Raw genomic sequence first — 27,530 nt, forward strand, 5'->3', positions numbered from 1 at the left:
GATCATGTGGATGTTTGGAAGTGGAAAATCATCTTTCGAACGGGCCTTATTCAATTCTCTAAAATTTGTGCAGATTTTGATGCCCCCCCAGTGGGTTTAGTCACTAGTAGCAAATTGAAGATCCATTTTGCATAGTCTATTGGCCTAATGAAGCCCACATCTAGCAGTTTCTGTAATTCCACTTTTACCAAGAAAGCAATTTGTGGATACATCTTATGGAACTTTTGTTTATAGGGCTATGTTCATGGTAGCAGTGGTAAATGATGTAGCAGAAGTTTTGGATTTAATCCTATCATTTTAGCATATGACCAAGCAAAGTTTATTGGTCTTTGTTTAAAGAACTAAATAAATTTCTCTTTTTCCTCAAGTTTTAAAGATTGATCCAAGTGTATCTTATGCATCATTTTGGCATCCCCAATGTTGATCTTTCTTGATCAGTTGGGAGATCATCTAGCCTATCATCTTCTTTGGAATCTCCTGGATTAGAAGATGAGATTGCCTCTCCAATATATGTTGGTCTATCCAAGTCTATAGCAAAGATATCATTATGATCTTTGTAAGGTAATCCTTCTCATGCACTAAGGAATTTTGCTATGGATTCATCATTTTCGAACCAATTTTGGTGTGGTTTATCTTGTTGCTCCCAGTCTATCAAATGTGGAAACATGAGACATAGATCATTGCCCTCATTAGAATGAGGTGTTGTTGATATCATGCATGCTCAGGTATCAAAATGATGCCTCTAAGAATCGAGATCCATTGTCTTGTCTTCATAAATGATACCATCATCAATGGGTGGTTGATGATCATAAGGCATGTCCACTGCATAGGTGTTGCTTCTATGAAGAGACATCCATTCATATTCATGGGAATCTATCTCAGTTTCAATATATGTTTCTATGTTTGATCCCTTTTCATAAGGTTCTTCAACTTCTTCAATGGAAGGGAGTTGAATTTTTGTAGCATTGATGATCAGTGGAACTTTTCTATGACCAGTAGACACTTCTTCTATTATGGAGATCGCACTCATCTCTTGGATTATAGGTTCTAGTCTTTTGACACTTGATTCGTTGGTGGGTGCAATATCGGTTTCTATTGATACATTAGCATGAGATGAGGGTGCAAGCTCGATACTTAATTCACTTGCAGGTGCTATACTTGTTTTTGTTACCACATTCACATGAGATAATGGGGCATACACCATTATTGATAAATCATTTTGATTTGGGGATTCTATATCAGTGATTATACGAGTAGATCAATATAACCAGGGTCTCTTGCCTAGATATTGATCTTTGTGTCACATTTCCATATCCCATGCCTTGATTTAATGGGTTCTCTGAATGTAAAATTGGTTCTATGATCCCTTGACCTTGTGCTCCCAAGCCTATTGTACCATACCTTTGAAATATTTTCAAGTCATTTCCATACTAATCCGAGGGGAGTTCGATTGTGGGACTATCTTCCTCTTCTCTGTACAACCATATGTTTACATCTTCGTCCAAAGATTCCCCATTTAATTCTCTTCATCTAATAAAAAAGCATGAGGAATAATATCTAACCACTTCTTTTCCTTTATTCTGGGTTTGCAGACTGGGCAGCGGTCTCCCAAAAGATCTCTGGGAGAGATAATTTCCCACCAGAGAGTGTTCCCGTATAAGAATATTCACCACATCCTTCTTCGATTTTTAATGGTGGTGCAGTAGGTTTATAAGATGAATATGCCTGCGTCTCTACAATTTTCAAGGATTTGAATTGTGAGGTGAGAGGAGTTTCTTGATTGATAGGGACCTAGTTATCAGTTCTTGCTCTTAGGTTGTTGCAGTGCTGAAATGGGTTGGATCACCTTGTATTGTGATCTCAATGTTGCTATATGGAAACTTAATGTATTGATGAAAATTTGATAGCACGACTTGCATGGCATGTATCCATGGATGACCCAGTAGCATGTTGTATCATAATTCTCTATCCAGCACTTGGAATGTGACATATGTAGTGACAGCTCCTAGTTGCACAAGTAGAGTAACCACACGTTTTGATGGGTGTTCTTCATCATCATATGCTTTAATATTTATCCCTTTGGTAGGATCGATGTGAAGGTGTGAATAGCCCAATGCTTTAATCAAATTGAGAGTGCCTATGTTTAGAACGGCTTCGCAGATCATTATGCAAAGGTCTATCTGCTAGGACATCTTGTTTCGTGAAGGCAACGCGGGGGGAAGTAGCTAGATTTCTAACCATGGCTTGGAAGGTATTCTCATCTATGTCTCTAGTGACGACAAACTCACGAAGTGCCTTGTCCAGGATCGCTCTATGATTCAGAGAAATGTGGAGCAGTTCAAAGACTGATATTTGTGCTGGAGTTTTCTTCAATTAGTCCACAACATTGTATCTCCCTATTGGCAGAGGAGGATTAGAAGGGAATCCTTGTAGTGTGACTTTTGACAAGAGGGTGATGACTGCACAATCTCGATTTCTTGGGTTGACAGTATTTGTGGCCACTATCTCATCACCTAAGCTGAGAGTATTGATTGCATAATCATAGGAAACCTTAGTGTAGTAGGCTTGGTTTTCCTATGAATCTGAGCTTGAAGCTTTCCCTTTGTCATGTTTGATGGATGGGTCATTGAAGATGATGTGATTAGTATTGGAAGACCCTTTATTGTTACCTACAATAATATCTCCTTGGTCAATGAGGTATTGCATCAAGTTTTTGAGCTTATAACAACTTGATGTTTTGTGGCCCTTAGTGCGATGATATTCACAAAAGTTAGTATTGTTCCACCAAGTTGGTTTGAAAGGACCTAGTTCATATGGCTTGACCTTTGGTATATTTATGACATTTGTCTATATCAATTTCTTTAGTGCTAACTCAATTGGCTCTCCAAGCGGTGTATAATTTTGCTTGGGTGTGTTATTCCTTGGAGGTCGGGGGTTACTAAGGTGCATTGTATTTGTTGATGTGGCATTGTTGTCCTGAGACTGATTTATGTTTGGCACAAAGAATTGACTGGTCCTTGTAGTTAAACTGTTGGTTGAGCTTTGTTCACCATGGGAGCATCCACAACCCCATCACTTGTCACATTCTTATTTTTTGACCAGAATTTTGACTTCTCATTGTTTGTATTACTAGTCGAATCACTTTCCTTATTGTTCTTAAAAATGCCTTACTCAACAAGACCCTTCTCACACTTCAATCCTTTCTTTGTGATTTCTCTGAATGTACTAAGAGAATGTATTTGCAGTGGATATTTGATTTGGGAATTAGATTTTCTATGAAAATATCCACTTGTTCAACTTCAGGGATGTGACATGGACATCTACGAGCAAGGGAACTCCAATGTTGCAAAAATGAAGCAAAATTTTCACCCTCTCTTTGCCTGGTCATACATAAATCCATTAGAGTCATGGGGCTTTCTATGCTAAGGGAGAAATTTGTGATGAACTGCTTAGCTAATTCACCCCATGATCTTATCTTTGGTGGTGAATGAGAAAACCACTCCAAGGCTTGACCGCCACGACTCTTAGGGAATAGGCACATTAAATATGTATCTTCATCAACTACCTCGATGCAAGCCGTAAATAACTCCCTAATATGATCTCTTGGGTCACCTTTTCCTTTCTACTTATCAAATTTTGGCATTTCAAAATGTGGAGGAAAAGGTGGCCTGTATATTGTCCAATCAAAAGGATACTGACGAAGATCTTCCATGATGTAACTTTCCTTCTCATTCCCTAATTGCATATTGATCATTTGTCTTTGTAGATTTGGACTTGTTGGAGGAGAAAATCCATTCGAGCCCCTAGCACACTTGGTGTGTATGTGTTTCCCACAAAAGGATTAGAGTTGGAGTATATCAAAGCTTGTTGGAACATTGATTGATTGTGAATTTGTGTGCTATGAGTTCCACATGATGTGCTAAAATAGGTAAACCATGTACTGACATTGGGTTGGGTTGCACCAACTAGATTATTGGGACCTTGATTCAAAATTTGGTTGTTGTAAGTTGATCCCATAGGGACCGACACCACCAATTGGGATGTATTGGTTGTAATCAAAACCTGGGAAGTACTTGTTTGACTTTGCGTTGGAACGTTTGAAGTTGTTTGCGAAGTGACATTGGCATGTGTTTGGGATGTGATGTTTACATTAGAAGATGTTATGCAAGATTGTGAACTCTGATTTGAAGCTATGGTAGCTTGGGTTGATGATGCTTGTGTGCTCTAAGATGTTCCGTGAGTAGATCTTGAGGACACAGCTTGTGTTTGAGATCAGTTTGGTACTTGATTCACATTTTTGTTTAAAGTTGCCCCTGCTAGTAAAATTGTTGTCACATCAAAGTTTTGGAGTAACTTAGCGCCATTTTGCAATAGCAGGGATAGATGTCTATCCTGATCATGATTTAAGAGAGAATTGACGATAGTAAGGACTTGCAAATATTGTTACACAACCTCAAGTTTTTTGTTGTCAAGTTGTGTTGAATTTCCTCTATTAACGGCATGTTGTTCAAGTTTGTTAGTAAGATTGCCCCTCCTTGAGGTTGTCCATGTGAATAGTTTGACCAATTTGTTTTGTTAGTTGGGTTAAACAAAGTGTTGTTGTTTGGATCCATCTTGTTCTTATCCTTTTGTGATCTAGTGTCAGGCATGTGGACCTCTAAGATGACTCAAAGCTACAATGCAAGACCTATCATGGGTTGTGACACAGTAAGGATCTAAATGCAAGACCAAAGATTAAGGATGAATTATGTATGCAAGTGAGACTTGACCAAGTATGCAACCTAATTGGACACTCTATTGAGGATTAGGATGAGGTTGTTGTTGTTGTTGTTGTAGCCTAAGTCTCTCAAGTCTTTGTTGAATGATTTCTCTTTCAGCTTCAACCTTGATGCGACGAGCTTTTCATATTTTATCCTCTATGAAAAACATGATCCCTATATTCCAGGGAGTGTTCCTTCTTAGCCTCCAAGCAAGGTTATTAAGATTGTCAATGATTTCCTCCTTATCATCATTTGGTTCTAGATTAGGTTGCAGGAATGGGAAGAAATTGTCACCTAGTAATACCATTTTGACGCATGCTATGATAGTCTTCTAAATGGGGTATGATTCTTGAAATGAAAATGCAAACACTAAGGAAAAATCAAATGACCAAATTGGTGACACTGCTCAAAAGTAATGAGGATGGTTTTTTACCCGGATTGAGTTTTGATAGACAATACCCTATACTGGACTAATGAGTATGGGCACTTATATTGATTGAAGATTGATGGTTAAAAGAGGGTCTCTTGACTTCAAAACTTTCCAAGCAAATGTTTAGACTTGATCCTAAGAAAATGTAAGTTTGAAATGAGGACTATGCAATCTATAAGACATGGGTTTGGTGACTTCTTAAAAGCAAAGCTTGGACTTGATCTTAAGACTAAATGCAGGTGCAAAATGAGGACTATGCAAATGTAACCTATGTGAACCTATGGGTTTGGACGAACTTTTGATCACAAATATCCGAATAAGATAGTGTGAAGTTTGAGTTTGAACAGCATTTTGATTGTGAGAATTTTGCTTGCAGTTTGTTGTTTATGTGACCTTACTTGAGTTTATGATGTTTTTAGTCAAATGGTGAATTTCAAACATTCAACAAATAGTATAGACAGTATGGCCAATGGATTTCTTTTGAACAAACTCTAAAAATTAGAGTTACATGTGACAGGGCCTAGATTGGCCTGAGATTGGACTGACTCTTATTGGTCTAGCACATCGGAAGATTTGCAAATGGACTAAAAACAAGTACAAGCCTACTCTGGATACAATGGAAACCATCCAATGGGGCCTCTATGATAGAATACCACAAGTAAGATGAATAGATAGAGATTCTAGTAGCGTTGGCTCCCCCACCACGAAACTCACTTCTCAAGCATACCAGATTCTCTTACCCTGAAGATCCAAAGATCCTATAACTGGGGGATTCCTATCTCATCATGAAGGATGAGAGGTATCTACGAGGTACGATTTGCACTCCCTAAACCATCAGATGTAAGGATTTTTGGCTAGTATGAACAAGGTTTCTAGTTTCATTCTAGGGTCGCCAACACTCTACGTGCACCAAGATAACCGTACTCGGGATTTAAAACTCCTTTCGGATTAGCAAAAGCGGTAGGAGCTAATACCGATGGGCTATGACTTTCATTGCACCCTTTTTTATATAGCGGACTACAATAGTACTGCTTGGGTCGTTCCCTCTCACCTAACCTTAAGGGCTTCTCGGGAGGCAAGCCCTCTAAAGGTTACACAAGTGAACCTATTGCTCAAAACACAAAAAATAGTGGTTCATTTTAATCCCAAAATGATAAGTTATCTATTCTAAATAAAATCAAAAACACTTTCCCATTTACCCCTGCAAACAATAATTTTGGTAGCTGATATAAGATGAGTCTTTGACTAATTGAGACTTCCCTACAAATGAATCATTAGTAGTTTAGCACACAACTCATCCCGGCACCAATTGAAACCTCTTTGTTATGTTCGCCACACGCTAGAAACAAACAGTCAATACCACAAAAATCAAAGAAGATAAAACTAATTTTAAGAGTCGAATGCGAAATGATGTCTATACAAATGTGATATACTAATCTAACAGATGAGAAATACCTACTTAACAAATGTGAAATGTTGTTTAAATGCATGTGAAACATTGACTGAATGCATGCAAAATAGTAACTTGTGCGAAAAATGCCAATCGGATCCTACAATCAAATAATTAGAATTTTCACCAATCGTTATCAAAGCCCTAATCATGTCCCCTCTATCATTTTGTACTTCTCAATAAAGTCTTGGACATGTCTTTGGTATCGAAAGTAAGTTATCCACAATTCTGGTTCAATGAATTTGTATTTTACATGCAGGGTTTTTTAATAATTTCTCTGCAAGTGTGTGTATTATGCTTGTTGTCTAGAACCTTCAATTCTAACTCTTACCCTGCAAGCCATGGGGTTAGTGACATTGCAAAGGTAGCATCTATTGTTCTCAATAATGTTTCGTAAAGCAAGAATTTGAAAGACAAAATAATAACTTTGAAAACCAAACAAATTATCTCACCGCACTTTTACCTTGGACGCATGTGAAATACTTGTCAGACAAATGTGATATGATAGCTTAACGGATGTGAAAATCTATCTGAACACATGTGAAATTCTATTGATACGGATGCGCAATCCTGGGAATGCATGTGAAATTCCGTACTGTGGATCTACAAAACACAGTAAACAAATGAAAGTTAGGTCGTTGTCACGTTCACTTGGGGTTCACCAATATTTTTATAGGAAAATTTAGCATAAGTAACTCAATTCAATAAGTTTAACCACCAAAAGCTCAAATCTAATTAGCTAGACCGCAAAGACAATGAAATAGAACAAAATCAACAAAATATGAAATATAAACTAAGTAAACCTCCATTGTTGATCCAATAAGCTTTCATTGCTCTCCTGCATTATCATGTTGCATGGCTCTTAGTGTTGTGCTAAGATTCCTGCATAAGATTGACACAATAATTTCAAAGATACTGGTTATTGAATTTGGGAAATGGATACTCAATTTATAGATTTAAGAGAGAGAAATTGAACGGTCAAGTTGCATTTGAGAACAAAATCAATCAATGGTTGAGATCCGTACAGACGAAATTGGTTAAGAGTTAAACTCATTTGATTGATGAGTTAACGGTATTTATTGATCAAATGACTAGATTGATTGATCTGTTCCAAAAAGTTAATTGATGAGTTAATTGAGTTAACTGAGGAGATGACTTAATTAATTTAGAAGTTGACTGAATTGATTGCCCAAACATACTAAAAGATAGTGCTAGTTAAGATTTTAACATGTGCTGTAGGAAATTGATTTGCAATTCAAATTTCATTTTCATTGGGCTTGAATTTGGATTTTTTTAAACATGAAATGAAATGCACATTTTATTGAAATTAGATGAAATTAGAATTTGGGGATTTGAATTTTGAATTTTTGAATTAGTAAAGGATGAATTAGATAATTAAATAACTTTAAAAATTATTTAATTATTAAAAATTTAATTTAATTAAATAATAAAGATTATTTAATTAAAGGTGTTAAATCAAAATTAATGAAATAATAAAACCTCCTTGTGGATTACGGTAGGATTTTTGTCACTATTTGAACTATGTCTTTACTCTGCCAACATCATCCCTTATTTTAAAATGTTGATTTGTCCTCAAACCAACTCTACATTAATGGAAATTTGGATTAGTTAGGAAATTGTTGTCTCAATCAAACCTTAATAGGTGCTTCTCATTGAAAGATTTGAATATTATATTATGTGTTCATGGGACCTTATACATTATGTTCTCTTTCTAACAATGAAGAGATAGTGGTATTTGCTTATATTTTGGAGATGGCATAGTTCCTAGGTCCTCGAGATGATAAAGCTTTGGCTCATCGCCTTAGTTCTAGGTTTTCTTTTTTAATTTCCTTCTATACCTTTTCCCACTCAAAATAATTGAAGAGCCGGCTTCTAAAATGCCGAAGGTTGTTTAGTGAAATGCACCAAGTCCCACATTACTAAACTTTCCATAAGGTTGTCTATTCGTAAGTGTAAACTTTAAGATGAACATTTATGTTATTGGTATTAATATCCAATAGAAAAGTTGGATGTACAATCTATGATTGTATTCCCTATATCCCCACCATGAAATTGTACAAACTCGTAGGTGATCCTCTAAGGTATTTGAACCCTTATGTCTTGGAATGATATCATATTCTTCATTTAGCTATATCTTCACTTTGTTATTAAATGGAGTTTTTACCAACTTAGGTCGCCCTACTCTCTCCCAAGTGGTTCTTAGTATAATGTTTATATTTGCAACCAAATCCACCATAACATGTTTTATCTTGAAATTGTTTAGGTGTTGTGATTAACAAAGGTTACTTTTGCTTGTTCCAATATTTGCCTAATTCATTTAGTTTCACCAACAAATCTTTTTTTTTTTAAGACAGGCTAATTTTTTAGTGTAAGCACCTCTTCTTAAAAGCAAGTTATATCTTCACTTTGTTGTTGCCTTATGTGTTGTTTAATCATTTCTACTACCTTATCTTGTTGATGCTTTGTAGGCAAAAAGTAACCATATTCATCTAGCCTTTCAGACTAGATTCTTCACTTATTTATTCAACTACTTTCTACTTATTTCTCCCAGTATCTATCTCTTTGTGAGTTAGCATCGCAATTTTATCCTTCTAGTTATTTGAATTTTTATTTCTCAAGGTTCTCATTTGTTGCTGATATTATCCTCTGAAGTATTCCCCATTAGATGTGTCTGTGACCAATTGTCCACTTTCTAACCTCCGTTAACACCCTGCAAAGGGGTTCTCGTAATAACCCTTGCTCCTTTATACCCTTGAAGGTCAATACTTCTAAATTATGGGCATTTTGGAAATACTATTGTGCCCTCTTGTTGTTGTATAGATCATGATTCTCATTGATGCAAAATGCACAACATTTTTTTTCAAACCAACACTCTGCAAGAAAGTGGCCAATTTTACCACATTTGTAGCGAGTGGCATCATCTTTGTTGTGATTACCCCTTCCACATCCTCTTCCTCCTCTATAGTTAAATTGTTTATTGTCTTATGAGCAGTGTTATAGAGGAGTGTTTTGTATTGTAGATGCATTCATATTGTTTCTCCATTAGGGTTGTTTGTATCTCCCACCATTTGCATACAAAGGTCACTCTACAAGGCCTTTAACATAAACCATATTCATATATCTCTTTGTCACATTCATGGTGTAATGGAAATCTAGGATCTAAAGGTCCTTTACATTTTGGAGATGGAATGCATTAGATGGACAATTTTTTGTTGCATGACTATCTCATTCTCCACATGTTCGACAATATAATGAGTTTAATTTGGTCAGTGCTATTTGAAGTTCAACTTTGATGGTAGTTGCCTTTTTATTTCCTTGTACCTTTGGTAACTCATTTCTTAGGTGTCATGTTGAACTGTAAGAACACTAGATCTCTTGTTTTGGTTTCTTCACCGGATCTCTTGCCATAATGTCCTAGCACAAAGTTAATTTAGCTAGTTGTAACTTTTCTATGGCTTCTTTGTTCTTCTTTATCTACCTTTTGCCATGCTTGTGCCTCGCATGTCAAATATCCTTCATCCAATATTGCTTTGATATATTTCTACAATCCAAAAATAAACCATTCTACATTTTGCTTCTTTGTTAATGGTTCTTCCAATTTTTTAGCTCTTTAAATTGTTTATCATATTCTTTCACAAACTCTCCTTCCTTTTGTAGTAGGTCCCTCATCTTACTCACACTCACACTTGAAAAGTTTGTAGTGTCAAAGTTGCTTAGGAAATATCCTCATCACCTCCTCCTCTTTATCATGATTTGGATGTGCCTTCATATACCAATCTAAGGTATCTTTCCATAAGGATGACAAAAAATCCAACAATTTAATTGTATCTTCTTGAGTGTCCTTCCTTTGGAGGAGTGACTCCAAGAGAAGATTTGCTTTGCAACTTCTATAGTATCCTTGCCAAATATCAAAAGCTTGATTGACGAGTCCATTTTGGGGTTCAACTCGTATAGCAAGCTTATGTTCTATGCCCTTATCTCTAGTTAACTTTGTCTCAAAATATCCTTTTTCCCAAAATCTCTCCTCAATCTATTGTCTTATCTTCATTCACACTCTTTTTTTCTCTATTTGATATCCCTTCAATTGATATTCTTCTAGTTTTATATGGCATTAGAGATAGATTCTAGTTTAAGGGTTGTGACTCTTTTGTGACTCTTCATAAGATCTTTTCATTTTCTTAAGTGTTAATGAAATTCTATTAGTTATTGGAAATAATTATTCTCCATCAGTTAAACATTGAATTGTGTTCATTTTTTTATTTCTTCTCACCTTAATTGCTTTATGCTTTTGTTAACTATTTTTTCTAAATATTCTTGTTGCACAGGCAAAGTTTTATTCTTGTTGAACTTTTGGAGAGTTTTAGTAGGGCTAGAGCCTCCATGCTACAACAATCTCCTATCAACTTTTATTATTTTGCATACTCATCAATGTGTTGTTTGTTGTCACAAAAGTGTACCCGCTTGATGACCAACCTTGATCATCAACCTTGCACAACATGGAAACAACCTCCCAATTCTAGGACTTGCAGAAGTGAGGTTGAATCTCCGGAGAAGGTCGGCTTCCTTTCCAATCTGAGTGCAAGTGTTGGACTAACCCAACACTGAAATATCTATTCTACTAGTTTGACAGGGAAAAGGGAGAAAGAGGGGATGCTTAAAAGGGGGGAAATAAGGTTTGCATCTAGATTGAAGGTGGTCTTTCCTGCCTGTAGCTACACGAAACACAAATAAAACCACAGGCATGCACAAGATTCTATTCTAATTAGCTTACAAAATGCAGAGTGAAGGTTGAAATTTGCAACTAGCTCAGTTCACGGATGCCAAGTACAAGGGCACTGACCTATGCTAAGAAAACAAACTAAAATGCATTCAGACAAAAAGGTAAAACATTACAAGTTGAAAGAACTGAATAAAGGCAAAAACAGGTGAATTTTATTCATGAAAGGACAAGGCAAAATTTACAAGTGTAGAGAGACATAGTTTTCTGCATAAGAAAGAAAAAGAAGATGCCCGAACAAGGCTACAAAATTGCTTTTAAAGATCAGGCATAACTCAAATTGAGCTATAGTTAAGAAACCCTAAGCAGGGCTAGGTTACAAAAATATCAAAGCATCAGAAGAAGATCGGATCAAGGATTTGATGGCGTGTTGAGTGCAATCTCTGAAAAATGGTCCTCTGCAGCATGGGGAAAAGCAAAATCTACAGATGAGGGGAAAGCTCGACGCACAAGGCATCAGTATGGTGTCTATAGGTCAAAAAAGTCTCCATTCCACATTAAATGAGCATGGGTTGTGGAAGAAAACTTATGGAAACCGCTTGCAGAGGCATGTGGAGGGACAATCATCTCCTGAAAATCAGGGGAAATTAGCATTAGGATGGCATCTAAAAAGGCCTTCAAACCCATAAGTCTTCATTGTAATGAATGCGCCACAGGTGGCATCGGAAACCGACCGCAGGGGTCATGTTTGGAGTAATGGCAGAGCCACTAAGAGTGGGTGAATTGATTCTGGTTAGATCTAGATGCTACCTAAACAAAATACGGGCCTCGCCTGCAAAAGGGATTTAAATTTTTACCATGAAGATGGATGCGTGCGATCAAGCCACGTAGCCCCCAATAGGGCTCAATATGAGTTTAAAACATGGTTGTCGGATCAAGCCTTTATGAAGATCCGACGGCAAACAATGACTGATGTGGCACCTCGGGCCCACGCTTCTTTCTATTGTGACCGTTGAGCGGCCTTCTCACTCCACGAGATGGCAGGGAATAATAATCCCCCTTGGATTTGGTCACCACGTGCAACCATTTGCTTGATATTTGGCTTGGTGTGGGATGGCAGAGAACAACAATGGTTTCATCTGTTCATTACCCCAAAAGGGCGCTTTCACCTTCCTCTTGCCCTGGGGGGGTGGCGGGGAAAACCATTTGCCTTTGTCTTTTGTTGCCCCGCCACACTCTTTCCTAGGCATCTTTCATCTCGCAAGGTAGCGGAGAACATCACCCACATTGTTTTTCTTTATCCCGCAAGGCCCCTCCTCTTGACCTTTCTGCCTTGCGAGATAACGGAGAACATCACCAACAACTTGGTTCTCGTTACCCCGCAAGCATCATTTTTGTTACTTATGCCAACACGAGGGGAAAAAAAGGAACCGACTTCCTTGCCTTCCCCGCCATCCCACGTGGGCAAAACCTGCTATACAAAACTTGTGTGGCCAAAACCTTAGCCTGCCGCAGCCAAATAACATGCAGTGCAAACCTGAGGTGGCGAATAACACGATGTGTTATTCGCACGAGGTGTCGGTGTAGCTGTAAGGCACAGGTCAATAACCCTCGTGTTATTGACACATCACATAACCAACGTGTTATGTGTTTTCTATAAAACATAAGGAAGCAAAAAAATCTGCTAAGTATGACTAACACGATGTGTTAGTTGCACTGAAATTTTAGAACTGATCTCTACTAAGGTTGGCACAAAAATTGCCAACATTGTCAAAATTTGTTAAGAGTCATCATGCTCTTTCCCAACATCAATTCAAGTTTTCCAAAGTCTTCCACTCTTCTTTTCTAGTTTCCTTTTAGTTTTCTAATCTGGAAGCACTTGGCGCATTCAACAACACCCTCATTAGCACACTCACTCCTCATCTTCTCCATATTCTCCAATCTTTTGTGATGTCTTTCTTCATTCTCCATATTTTGTCTCTGTCTTTCTTCACCATTTGGACTTGCCATGTTAACCTTCTTTGTCAATTCTATTTGTTCCTTAATCTCTCTTGAATTCTTCTTATCTCCTTTTGCAATGGGTGTTTAATTTGGGATCTTGTTCCTCTTCATATTTTATTCCATGGGAATTATATTAACTTCCTTCTATGAGTCGCATCCTTTCAAGGATTCTTTCTGAAGAATCCCATAATAGTTATATTCTAACTTCCTTCTATGAGTAGCATCTTTTCAAGGATTCTTTTTGAAGTTTTCCTCCTTCCATTCTTCATTACTTAGTGCCTAACTACCTCTCACAAGGCAAACACCAAGGAGATAATACTACAATTCATAACAAAAAATTCAAGTCTTTGTCTAATCTTTTGCAAAATTTAAAATTTAACTTTGAATTACTCCTTGTTGTCTTTTGTGTAAGACTAACCAAGCTCCCAACAACAAAACCATCGTTAACAAGAAAATGGAGAAAAAAAAACTTGGGTTCTAAGTCCCACATAATTATGTATATTGTATTTATACATTAGACCAATCATACAAAAGGAGTAAGGAACTTATTCACACTGTACATTAGCCATTTTTAAAAAATAAATAAATAAATTATAGACTCCCTTTCACCATATTTAATATGTTTCTCCTCGTACATATATTTCATGTTTGTTACTATGAATGTCTTTCATCCTATCCTATTCCTTATCCTCCTATCTCTACTATTACATTTATATTTTGCTTATACGAATATATATCTATTGGAACATGTCTCTTTCTACATACTACTAATATAGATGACGTTTCTTCAATTAGAAGCTTCCCAAACCCTTTGCGGTGGATCAGATCTGCCAACAAGAATATATCTTTTCTAATTATTGAATCTACCATATTTGTAATTATTTAATAATTTTCTATATAATTAAAAATTGAATTATAGAAAATGGAGTATGGCACCCCATTGTTTAGGTCTAAATGCATTAGAGAACCATACATGCCTAAGGGCTTGTTAATTTGTAAAACATGCCGATGAAACAAAATGGCTTAGAATTATAGCACTACTATTTAGAACAGTGACTACATTTCAGTCAATCCAGATAAGTTCTCCATAACAAGTTTTATCAACCCTCGTAACTAAAGATTACAAGTTTTATCAACCCTCGTAACTAAAGATTATATTCTGCAGTGAAAATTGCATCTTATCATGTGGACTGTTGTTTTAGTCAACAGTGCAACATAGGATATTAAGATAAGTATACTCACAATGTAATGAAAGATTTGGTCACCAAATGTGAAACTAGATTCATTGTTAGGAGTTTATAGATGGAAGGTACATAATGTGTATTCTTTCTCAAAAGTAAAGACCATTCTAAAAAGCAAAGATTTCATTTAGGCAGAGTAAATTGTGAGACAATTTTTCAACCTAGTATATTCTTGAAAGAGAGGTCACATGTTCAAATCCCCTCATTTAGAACATAATTAGATGCCCATGTTGTATAAAAATGATCCATTTTCATTTCCAACTGCAGACTATTGTCAGAAACAACTAATAAGCCATTACTACCCAGTTGAACCTGTTTACAGTAGGGATTATTGCAAAAAGACAACCAGCATGACACGTCCTTCATATCTATTTGCACCCATGTATACTGCCAACAATTGGCAAAATAAGCAAATTGTTACCAATAGTTATTTCAGTTGAACAGTCCGGGCTGTTGTTTATTGGTAAAAGCAGAAAAAGGATGGTGTGTATGTTTGACCCCATGAAGACAGCAGACAATTATCAGAAATGTCATTACCATTCAGTTGAACCTGCCTCCAGTAGGCATTATTGCAAAAAGAAAAACAGAATAGGGCATAGGATCTTAACAATGTTTGCATTCAAAAAAGTAAGCCATCATTACCAATACTTGTTTCACTTGAACCCGTCAATGCTAGAGCTTATTGCTAAATATCCAACCAGTATGGAGCTTGGTAACCTCGTATAAATCACCTGGGTCGTTTACTTCACCAATGGAAACTCGGTTTAACCACAAAAAAAGAAATGTCACAAGTAAGCCATCATTACCAATACTTGTTTCACTTGAACCCGTCCATGCTAGAGCTTATTGCTAAATATCCAACCAGTATGGAGCTTGGTAACCTCGTATAAATCACCTGGGTCGTTTACTTCACCAATGGAAACTCGGTTTAACCACAAAAAAAGAAATGTCACAAGTAAGCCATCATTACCAATACTTGTTTCACTTGAACCCGTCCATGCTAGAGCTTATTGCTAAATATCCAACCAGTATGGAGCTTGGTAACCTCGTATAAATCACCTGGGTCGTTTACTTCACCAATGGAAACTCGGTTTAACCACAAAAAAAGAAATGTCACAGATAAATTATTGAAGACATCCCATTATGGTTTTTAAACATTCACTACAAAGGAAGATTGACCGTATTAAAACATAATTTGTGTCGGCCAGAGTAAATAAAGGTCGTTTCAGTTATATTTGCTTCAACGGAAATAGATAAATTGTCAAAGAATCATAAAATAAATTCCACTAAAATATCATTGCGGACATCCCCATTATTTTCTTAACCCTGCTAGAATTGAAATTTTCTTAGTCGCAAAAAGTAACTTCAGTAACTTCCGTAGTTTCCTTATTATTTATTCTAAATAAAATAAATTCCACTAAAATATCATTGCGGACATCCCCATTATTTTCTTAACCCTGCTAGAATGGAAATTTTCTTAGTCGCAAAAAGTAACTTCAGTAACTTCCGTAGTTTCCTTATTATTTATTCTAAATAACTTTGTCACAGCTGTTAAGAGTAAGATTCCAAATTCACACATACTTCTCTCATGTCCTTGTATATTCATAGGCATGCGAATTTCATGGGAGCCAAACTGATCAATTATTAATACAAAATATTGCATCTACAAACCAGAATGCTTCAGAATTTTATATGCCAATACTCTAATTAAACATATAACCTCCAGTATCAAACAAAATATCAAGTCCCGAAACAGGGAAATCTTAGAACCATGTATTTCATAATGAAGGCAACAAGTTCAAAGAAGACTCCAGCAAAAATACTAGAGAATTTACTCTTTGGATTTGAGATGAAATAAATACCTCAGTAAAGTCCCAAAAACATTACAAATGCAGATATTAAAACAGATCACAAATCTCAAGACTCATAAACCCAAGGATGCAGACTACTTTGCCAGTCTGACACACCCTCTGGAAACCATAGTGCAATTTCTTTCTTTGCACTTTCCACCGCATCACTACCATGGATGACATTCCTGCAAGAAATGCATATTGTTAGAAAAAACAGACATTTGTGAATACAATCCAATAGCAAGTTTCCTAAATTGGAGTCAACCTTGAACTGATGAAGCCAACTAAACAACAAAGATTCGTTCTACAGGAAACAGGATACCTTTTTTATTTACAAGATCAGCAAAAAGATTGGTTAAATTTAGTTTTCCTTCACGTTTGTCATTCATGAATGCAGGTTCACCTTTTAAACTAAAATTTAGTAGGGGTAAAACTAACAAGAGGAACAATGTTTGATGTTCTGAAAATGACAAACAGAAGAAGCAGGGGCATCAAATTGACCCCCAAAAGTATCATCAATGACATTTGTATTGGCATTTAGATCCCAGTATGGGTTTGATAGGATATTATCTTCCCTATTTAATAGGTAAAAAGGGGAGCATACATAACTAGCCAGATAAGAGTATATACTGGAAGAGGCATATAACTGTGCCATGCAATTCATCCAAGCCTTGCACGTGGCCTTGGCCAAATTTCATTTGGTGAGTTTTGAATCTCAGTCTCATTGTTAATACTAGTCTTGCCACCTGCAACATGCCACTAGGCAGCACCTTACTTAAATTAGGTGTTGTCCATTGCAGATTTACAAATGCTACAAATGTTGGGTTTACGGTTCATCTTTATGGTAAGTATTGTATTGAAACTTTAGCAAAGCAAAATATAACCATTAACCCATCTACTTAATTTTGCAGCAGACAACCTAAAAAGGCGAAAAAAAAAGTTGACAACCAAGTGTAAAGTTGCAATTGGTGGACTTTATTAGCATTGACCCAGGTTCAAACTCCTAAAGTGGGTGCAGATGATTCAAGGTGTAAAGGCCTGGGCAAACTTCACATCATAGATATGCCCCTTGTGACAATCACCTACCCAAGGGAATGCACACGGTACTTCCAAAAGAGTGGGTTCAAATCCTCAATGTGGGTGTAGATGACTGCAACTAGCAAAGCCCTGGGTAAATTTCACAACATAGATATGCCCCTTACAGCACAATCACTTAGCTAAAGGACAGCTTGCACTTGCGAAAAATTGGTTTCAAACCCTCAATGTGAGTGAAGATGATGCTAGGGTTAAAGTCCTACTAAATTTAACAAAACAGATATTCCCCTTATAACACAATTCCTTAACCAAAGGGCAGAAAAAACTGAAGTCAAGGGAATTAGGAAGTAACCAGTTACAAACACTATCAAAAAAGAAACTATAGCATCCTATGAAAACCTGGACTGTTGCAAAATTTAACTGACATGGTTTGGGTATTTTAATTTAATCAACGACATACAAATGGCACATCATAAAGCTTTCCTCTGGTTGAGATTATAAGCACAACGCACACCAGGAGAAAAGTGCATTAAGAATTGATGAAGTGAGAACCCAACAGCAAAATTTCTACACTGCAATATTTAATAAAATGTAAAAACACCATATGTAACAAATTTATATTCTCTATATTTGAGGTTGTCTTTACCTTCCTATCTCGATTGCAAAATCGCCTCTAATAGTTCCAGGGGCAGAAGCTAAAGGGTTTGTTGCTCCTATGACTGTTCGGCCAGTTGCAACCACATTTTTACCCTCCCAGACCATAGCAACCACTGGGCCAGAAATAATGTACTCTACCAACCCACCAAAGAATGGTTTTGCAGAGAGGTCCTCGTAGTGTTTCTCAGCAAATGATCTTTCCACAGAGACCATTTTCAGACCTAACAAACAACAAGTTCAATGCATATTAGAATTGTTACACAATAACAATAACTTGCAATTTCTATGTGGTCTATCAAATCAAAAATTTACGCTACTGTACGTTTGATTACATGAAAGAGTTTGCTTCTTACCTTTCAGATAATATCCCTTCTTCTCAAACCGAGAAATGATTTCACCCACCTATATAATAAATGAAAGAACCATTATTCACCCAAGAATATTTCTCAAACTGACTACTTAGGTAAGCCTTCAAACTCTTGCACAATACAAAGTACAAAAATGGCAAATAAGGTAAGCAACTGGCAATTCATCTCGTTTGGGATTAAATTCATGCTAACAAACCAAGGAAGTGATGCTGTCAGACACATCCTACAATGCGAGCCTATAACAGAAGTAGAATTTCATAAACCTTCATGAATTGAAATCAAACACTTCCCACTGAAAGTCAACATAAACAATAGGTAACAGCAAAATAGAGCAAACTGAATTATCAATCACAAACACATCAATAAACAAATTTAACATCTCTGTATTAAAAATATTTAACCAGTTCATATTACTAATTGAATCACAGTAAATTTTACTCCTTGCTAATAAAAGCATGCAAACCATATCATAAAAAGTCATTACAGGCCAGAAAACAAACAAACATCAGCAATGATGCACAACTCACTCCTATAAATTAAAACATAAACAGAACAAAAGGGTCATTCCAGTGGTATATTGTTCCAGCCAAAAGGGTGTGTGAGACAGTAATGCTTTGACAATCCAAATATTTATAACTTTTATTACTTGATTGTAGAGATCAGCAACAATTGGTAATTCCCAAGAACAGTCCTACAACTACCTGAAGATTTCGGCACTTCCTATATTACCGATATATTGGTGGAAAAGACTCTGACAGTGCAATCTAAAATAGGCTGGCCAAAAGCACGCAAATTCTAATGACCTAGTTCGACCCCCAAACCCATCTAGTTAGATTAGATCTGGGCAGGCAGTAGCTATATATCTATAAGGGAGAGTTGTATATAGCTCAAGCCCTCCTCTCGCACTGATGTTAAGGAAAATGGATTGATTAAAACAATCAAAAATTGTTACCATAAGGGCTAATAAATTGAATGCACCACCTTGTTCAGTTGTCCTAAAAAGGTATGACTTCCTGACCTGAATTCCAAGCAAAACTGACAAAACATGTACACAACCCAAATATAGTTTCTTCGAACCACCTCCACATGATCATAATATTATACTAAACATTGCCCATCAGATGAAAACATTCCCAGCATAAGTTTCATGATATCCCCTGTCAAAAATGAAAACTTTCAAACAGAAATCTCAAGATATCCCCTACCCAAAATCGAACTCAGAACACACAAACATCGCAGCATGAAACAATTCCAATAACAACGAAAAGGCTATTGACAACGGCACGCATTGTGCAGTCCTGTATTGATACATGCAGTGGACCCCTGCCCAAAATAGAACTCTGAACACACAAACATTGTAACTGAAACCACTCTAATTACAACCAGAAGGCAATTAACAAATGTGCACATTGTACAGTCCTGTCTTGAAATGCCTAGGGCAAACCCACAGGCGTAGCCAAATGCCTGGGTGGGCCCGGAAAGAATTCAGATCAAGATCTGTACCTGGTTCAAACTTAAAGCTTCAATCCCGTTCAGATACCTGATGGATTCTGGACAAACATGGCAACACAGAATTATATAGAACACTGGTGTAAAGAAATGCTTCTTTACATTTCGAACTCTAATATTTTACACATAAAGACCATACTAGATTTTGACATGGCATATTGGTGTAGACTCTAGATTATAAGTCAATTGATTCATTTTAAGCTGGGGCCAAGCTCTACCAAAATAACACCAAACAACAGGAAGAAATTGGCATATTATTTTAAATATCATCCAAAATTCTGCAAAACCTTGCTAATGGTACCATATTTTCTCTTGTGGGTGACGCAAAAATGAATTCTAAATGCTAATATGCGGGGAGTGGTGCAGTTTTCCAGCTTCAAAATTATTATTACTTTTATGTTTGGGCACCTTGTGAATGAGTATCAAAACTTCCAAGCCAACAAAAATTTCTGGGTCTTGTTTGGCTTGAGATTTGACATGTTTCCTCTAAAAGCCCAGAGAATCAAACTATGATCCAGATAACAAAGAATAAAACTGCATTCATAGCAACAAATCATGTCTGATTCGGTTCACAAGCAAACAATCAAACACTCAGTAAGATGCCTTGAACATTTCTGCATTTGACTTGACCTCAAATAAGAAGCCATACTATACACAGCAAAAATCTATTTGTTAAAAAGCATGTATAAATATTTTACATACAAAAGCATCACTTCCTAACTTTAGACCCATATCGGAGCTAAAGAGACATCAAAAATGTAGCTCGAACATCTACGAATACACATCTAGGTATAATTGACGTGGTGCATACAAATTATCAGACTCTCAGTTTTACACCTATAGCTCAAGCATCTACAAATAATAATCTGTCAATTAAAAACTTCCAGAGAAGAAAAGAGAACGAGCTAAGAAAGATTCCAGCTTAAAAATGACGGATCAAGTCAAGGCTACATTGTGAGTTTACCTCACAGCAGAAGAACAAGAGACATATTGTCTACCACTTCACATGAGATCTAATGATGTTTGCAAAAGGCACATTAGATCATCAGGCTTAGCCCTACCCACACTTAGGCACAGCAAAATAAGATAAAGAAGAGGCATATCATCAATCATTTGAGATGAGCCAACACCAGATCCGATTATAATTTTATGTCAACAAAATTGCAATGAACGTCACTTGTAAGGAGGGAGTACTGAGTTTAGTATGTATTCTGTCAAAATTTCAAGACCCAATGTTAAAGGTCAAGTGTGGCAACAAACAAGGTAAAACTTCAACTTCAGTTTCAGGCCCAATCTAACTAACTGGCCGGGGGCCAAAAAATCTTGTAAAAGAGTAAAACTAATGAAAAATAGATCCTGCAACTTCCACTAAGTACATAAGGTTTTCTTCAAGGACCCACGTAACCCCACCCAACATGCATCAATCTAGATACAAACCCCTCTCTCATCTCATATTGCCTCCTCCGTTCCAGTGATAATATTCACTTAGCAGACAGAATAAAACACAAGGGAGTTAAAAGAAAAAAAACCCACGCATACCATACAAATACATACACAAGATGGTTAAAAAATAAAAGACATGCTTTAAAACACTCAAATCAACACCATAACTATCAGAATGATAGAAAAACAAAAACACATGATACACACCAATCCTCGCTGAACGCCATCGGGCTTGATCATGATAAAAGTCTGCTCCATCTTTTCTTCTCTCAACACAAATCTGTGGCGATATTTACCAGAGATGAGCGCACAATTTTGCTTTGCAAAAACTCTTCGCTCTAATGCTCTTTCTTATAAGCGAAGATCCTCACAAAAACCCTATTTCATATGATGCTACTGTCCCATTTTTTGATATTTTAGTCCGACATGTTCAAAAACCTAATCGGAAGGAATATTTCATGGAATATTTGGTCCTTCTAGACCATAGAAATTTGCATCATTACAATTTGACTCAAAGCAACGAAAGAAAAACAATGGACTGGAATAGTGGTTTTTAATTACAAGTTACTAGAATAGTGGTATTTAATTGCAAGTTACCAAACGTAAATCATGGTATTTGATTACAAGTTACTGGAAGAGTGGTATTTAATTACAAGTTACCAAACGTAAATTATGCTTCGTTCTTGTGTACACTATTTGAAAAGGGTTGGGTAGGTACGTACTTCGAAAAAAAGTAAAGATATCATGTCATCATGAACATTGATTTTTGTTAGAAGTTGCTATCTACCAATCAGAATGCACCAATGTGCATAAAAGCTAGGGATATAGTTCATTGCTAAGGAATTCAAATCAACAAAGATATTGTAGATCAAATAAAAAAATACAAAGATATTGTCTCCACATTGATTTTCTGGTTGGAAATTGTTAACAATTGGAATGAGTAGAGAATAGAATTTAAGGTTTTCAATGTTTACATAGATAGTTTGTAGAATAGTTAATATATGTTTTTGTAATGATAATTTTTTATATGAATTTGTATATTTAATGTAAATATTTTTGTGTATTTTTTTAAGGAAAGTAAAAGTGTGGAATATGTTTCTTATATTTATTATTTGAAGAAGTACATATAACAATTAAACTAATCATGTAATTATAATGAACTAAATGCAAAAGTAATATATCATAACGTTTTTATTTGTGTGAAGAAAACTCTTCTAAGAAAAAGTTAAGTTCAAAGCAATTCAATGTTCAATTATCAATTATTACACTACGCTAGCATAAGCCTTTACAAGAGTGTCACCAATAAGGGTTTAGATAACAATACCCAATAAACTCTATAAATGCAAGGCTATTGGCAATGTAAAAGGTGGGGACTCTTATAGAGGGGAACTCTCGTGAAATTTTCAAAGATATTTCAAAGAACTTTTTATGTTCATACTATTTATAGAAAGGATTTTGGACTTGTATATTTTCCAAAGGATAATGAAGAATACATCTTAGTTCATGTGTTCTAAATGTATTTGTGCGATATTGTTACCAATTTCTTGTATGTCAAATTGGTAGTCTTTTATGCATATGATATGTGCAAATTGATGTGATGATACACAGGCAACCTTTGGTATCTCAATTTGAATGTGGAGTAGCCTATCTCTTCATATGTTGAGATCTATCATTTTTCGTTCATCATCATCTCATGGCTAAACATATTATGTTATCAAATCCCCTTGTAAATTGTTACCAGTTGGGAAATCTCGCTTGATGTTCGTATGTCTATCATCCTTTATGTACTCTCAAGTTAAAAGTATGCAAAAATCTTAAAAACCCCTATCATACGAGGGAGTTACCCCTCTCAAACACAAAGGAAGATTGTGGTTTTACCTCAATCTCTCCAACTGCTGGAATGGTTGTCATTGCTCTTCGGGCAAACAAGGTCAATTTTGAAGACAAAATCGTAGGGACAAATCTATTTACCAACAAACTTTTAATCCATATTTAGAGGGTTTGTCTTCTTCATCTATGAGTCAACATCTTGAGGCCAAGTACTATAGTAATCCAACATTGGTAGATTCATTTTATATGCACACTTGATAACCTAGTGTGGAAACCATTGAGGAGATACAATATGCACATTTGAATCTTATTTTTCTTTCATCTACCAATATTCTAGAGACGTGTCAATATTCTATCTCTTCCATCTATTGTTTCTTCTAATGAGACTAGTGTTTCTAAATCCATGGCTTCTAATAATTCAATATAGTAGGGTATTTGTTGTTTTCTATATATAGCTACTTAAGACGAGTACTTGATATACTCTGCAAGTTTTTTTTTGTGAGTGTCATATTTAAAACTTGGAGGACACTATTGAGGATCTTCATATTCTCTTTGATGTTTTTTATTGTATTAAGTAGGGAAAGACCTTGAACCCATTACAAAAATGTCAAAGTAGAAAACTAAAAGGAACCAACAAAATAACAAAATTACCACGTGGCTTGCACCAAACCTACCTAAAACAAAGAAACAAGACAAAATAATACAAAAGCCAACATATATATAGCTCCAGTCTTTAGCCAGGGAGTTCATCAACTCCTCCCATCTATTAACCTCCATATTTTTTTGGTCTTTTTTTATTGGAAGTCTCCTTCTAGTCATCCACAATGCCCAATTTCTTATTATGTCTCTCAGTCCTTGATTGTCTAATTACTAACCCAGTCATAGATATTTTCATTAGGTCGTTTATAATTTTTACCAAATTAGAAAGGAAAAAAAAAAAGCCATCTTAATAACTCTTTGAATTAATGGAATCTTCTCCCATTGAATCGAGCTTCTCCACATCCCCAAAGACATAATCCTTTTATTCTTCCTCTTTTTCCTCAAAAGCCTCCTCCTCTTCTTCCTCCTAGAAAGGTCAAGTGTTCCTCATAATAGGGTTCTTCATTTGAATGTGGATGAAAATCCTCATCATCCCCATTATACTCCCCTTGAATCTCTTTCTCCTCATCAAGGCCGCACTTCATCATCCATCTCCACATTTTTATGTTTCTTATAAATATGTTTTCCACCGAACTTGGCCAACCTTGTAGAACTTCTACCACCTAGATTCTCCTTCTCACATTTTTTATCACCTTTTTCAAACCCATCCTCACACTTATCCAGCAATTCCTCATTGTAAATGTCAATAAAATAACACCCCTAGACCTACCATCATCTTTGTCACTAACAACAAAGTTTCTTTTTGAGTTTTTCAAACCCGTAGTCTCAAAGGGACGCACTTCATCCTGTTCAGTGGGGTTGGGCAACCCGGGTAGAAAATCCAAGGACTACTCCACCAGTATGATGCATGGTGGGCTAGGCATGGGCCTGTACCATTGACAAATCCGACTGTCTCGATCTCACCTCGGCAGATTTGGCACCAGAGACCGCGAGGAGGGAGAGGTGGAGCGAGAGGAGGAGGAGGAGGAGAGGGAGTTGTGCTAGCCATTGCAACAGTAGGGGAGGGGGAGGGGGAGGACGAGGAGATGGAGATGGAGGAGGACGAGGATGAGGAGGCAGAAATCGGTGGAGATACCGAGTCGAGCAGCGAGGGCAAGGATGACTAATCTTCAGGATCTTCTGAAAGTGGAGATTCTGGTGATGAGAGCTCACGGGACATTGATATGCTAGACTTGAGGATGCTCCTACCGCAATAGTAGGTGGACAAGGAGGAGAGGGTGATGACGACGATGATGATGATCTGCAAGTCTTGAGAGCGCATAACTGGAGCCTAGAGGACGTGTTGGCTAGAGAGAGACATGGGAGGCAAGATGGCAAGACTCTACTTCGAAGGGAGTATGTTGTTGTTGTTACTGAGAGGGATTGGGATATCTTCGAGCGAGATTATGCACGTCGATGAGCACAGTTAGTTCAAGACGTTTATGATCAACATTTTGCTCCCAATTTAGATATACAGACACAATCTGATAGACTTTTTGATGCTACTCAGGAGGCGTTATATTATAGACAACTTTATGAGGGCTTGGTTCCTGAGGGACAAAGAGCTCCTAGTTAGCGTGAGTACAGGGGTTGATCGGGATCTAGTAGATCTACATCACAGAGTGTTATGGGTCCACCTAGGGCACCATCAGGACATCCTGGGGTAGGATCTAGCAGGCAGGATCCACCTAGTGATAGAGGCAGTGTCGGTTGAGACACTTATTGATGATATTACATGAGCCATTGGGCACTTTGTATGGTTGTATCCTGACACATTATCATTTTTTAGATATATATGATCTGCAGTTTTGGCGGCGTCTTATATGCTTTGTGTCATATTTGTGATGCATGGTTCTATTTATGCTTTTATGATTCTTTCTATATGATTTTACTTATGCGACAATGCGATGCATGATTCTATTATGATGCAATTCTATGTGCTTAGGATACGTAAATGAATCTATATGATAATGAACTAAAATGATCTAATGCAAATTAATTGAATTATGGATTATTGAATCTTATGTGATAATGCAAACTTAAATAAATGCAACGAAACTAATCTAATGATTACTGATATAAATCTAATGAATGCAATGATCATGAATCTAAATGATTTGAATGCAATCACCTAAATGAATAGAAAATGCATATGAACTAAATGAATGTAACTATATGAATGTATGAATCTTTTTGCTTGAAAATATGCCAAAATTTCTTTAGTTTGCCACTAGACTCAAGTAACGAAGTAGAACTGTTAGTAAGATGAAAAGATTAGAAAGACATGATGAGAGAGACAATGTTAAATGATGGAATGGTCAGAAAGAATAATTAGGTTGATCCATGAAAGGATACTTGATAAAAGAGTGATCTTGATTAATACAATCAACATGATAAGAGTGATAATTGATACACGATCTTTTGTGCCTTTATTCATAGCGCAATATACATTCATCACTGAGATTTATTATGTAAAAATGAAGTTGCATACATTAGGGTATAAGAACCAAGATGTAAATATATCTCATTGCAAAGAACAAACATGTAGCAAACAAGGAGTGAACCCTCCATTTTGGGAATGATGCTAGGATTCGAGGTATGTGTGGCATTCAGACATTGAACGCACTTATCACAGACACCCATAACACCATTGCCCCAAAACTTCATTGGTTTACACCACAAACAACAAACAAAGAAAAGGATTGTGCCCATCATAGCTCCTATAGTCACTTTGGACATCCTTGAGTAGCATAGAAAGATGACCTATCATCAATTGATAAAAGATAAAGACCAACTAGGACAAAATTCAGCAGTCATATTGATATGTGTGCCTTTGCTTTGATTGTTTGATGTAATAGTTGATAATGTTTGATCTCAGAAAGTGTGGGCCCCGTTTAAGACTAACTTGTCTGGTTTCGAGTGTATCCATATCTGTTTAAGACAAGATAATGATCACTTGATATGGATATCGATTCGATTGATAAGACAACTTGTTCAGTTTGATTATGGATATTTTGACAAGATTGTTTTTATCCTTTGTGAACTTCGTGCAAAGTGTTTGTTGGATATCTGCTAGGGTGTTTGATCCTTGCAAGACATTTTATTGCAAGTTTTCTAATTGTTTTCGATTTTTAGTTATTTTTAAAGTTTTTTTTTATGTTTAAGGTTTTTTAAGGACTTTTTCTACTTTTAGGATTTTTTTCAGGACTTTATCTTATTTTTTAGGATTATTTCAGAACTTTTCTGCTTTTTAGGATTTTTTCAGGATTTCATTTGATTTTTTAGGATTTTTTCAGGACTTTATCTGTTTTTTAGGATTTTTTTGGTTATGCCCCCAATATGCAGACCTACTATGACATGATGATCTACATAATACATGTGGAGAAAATGAAATTTAAAATGCGGTTATGCTATATGGAGGATGTAAGATGAAGATGCATTTCCTATTTGAACAAGGATAATAGTATGCATCTTTCATTTTGAAATGTACTAATTGAATTAAAGGTATGAAACATTTCAAAGATAGGAGTTCAATCTGTTCTCGGAAGACCTGGGACCATCCAAATTAACACACTATGT

General features: G+C 36.2%; 1 protein-coding gene across 1 annotated transcript; it reads right to left on the bottom strand.

Annotated features, from left to right (window-relative positions):
- Positions 1-16,358: 16,358 nt before the first annotated feature.
- On the bottom strand, positions 16,359-22,012 carry LOC131037391 (nucleoside diphosphate kinase 1). The gene is made up of 4 exons (XM_057969513.2): positions 21,690-22,012; positions 18,516-18,564; positions 18,152-18,383; positions 16,359-16,655 (listed from the first exon to the last, which is right to left on the bottom strand). Exons 1-4 carry the CDS (start codon positions 21,738-21,740, stop codon positions 16,538-16,540), a joined length of 450 nt encoding a protein of 149 aa, XP_057825496.1. The 5' UTR covers positions 21,741-22,012; the 3' UTR covers positions 16,359-16,537.
- Positions 22,013-27,530: the final 5,518 nt, after the last annotated feature.

This window comes from Cryptomeria japonica, chromosome 5, assembly GCF_030272615.1.
Source record: "Cryptomeria japonica chromosome 5, Sugi_1.0, whole genome shotgun sequence".
In the NCBI taxonomy this organism is placed as follows: domain Eukaryota; kingdom Viridiplantae; phylum Streptophyta; class Pinopsida; order Cupressales; family Cupressaceae; genus Cryptomeria; species Cryptomeria japonica.

What these genes read in the sequence shown, in the direction of transcription:
- LOC131037391 (XM_057969513.2), bottom strand. Translation starts at nt 21,740, where the DNA reads ATGGAGCAGACTTTTATCATGATCAAGCCCGATGGCGTTCAGCGAGGA. An exon ending in ATGGCGTTCAGCGAGGATTG is followed by an intron (nt 18,565 to 21,689) that starts GTGTGTATCATG and finishes TTTATTATATAG; the next exon opens with GTGGGTGAAATCATTTCTCG. An exon ending in GAAGGGATATTATCTGAAAG is followed by an intron (nt 18,384 to 18,515) that starts GTAAGAAGCAAA and finishes GTTGTTTGTTAG; the next exon opens with GTCTGAAAATGGTCTCTGTG.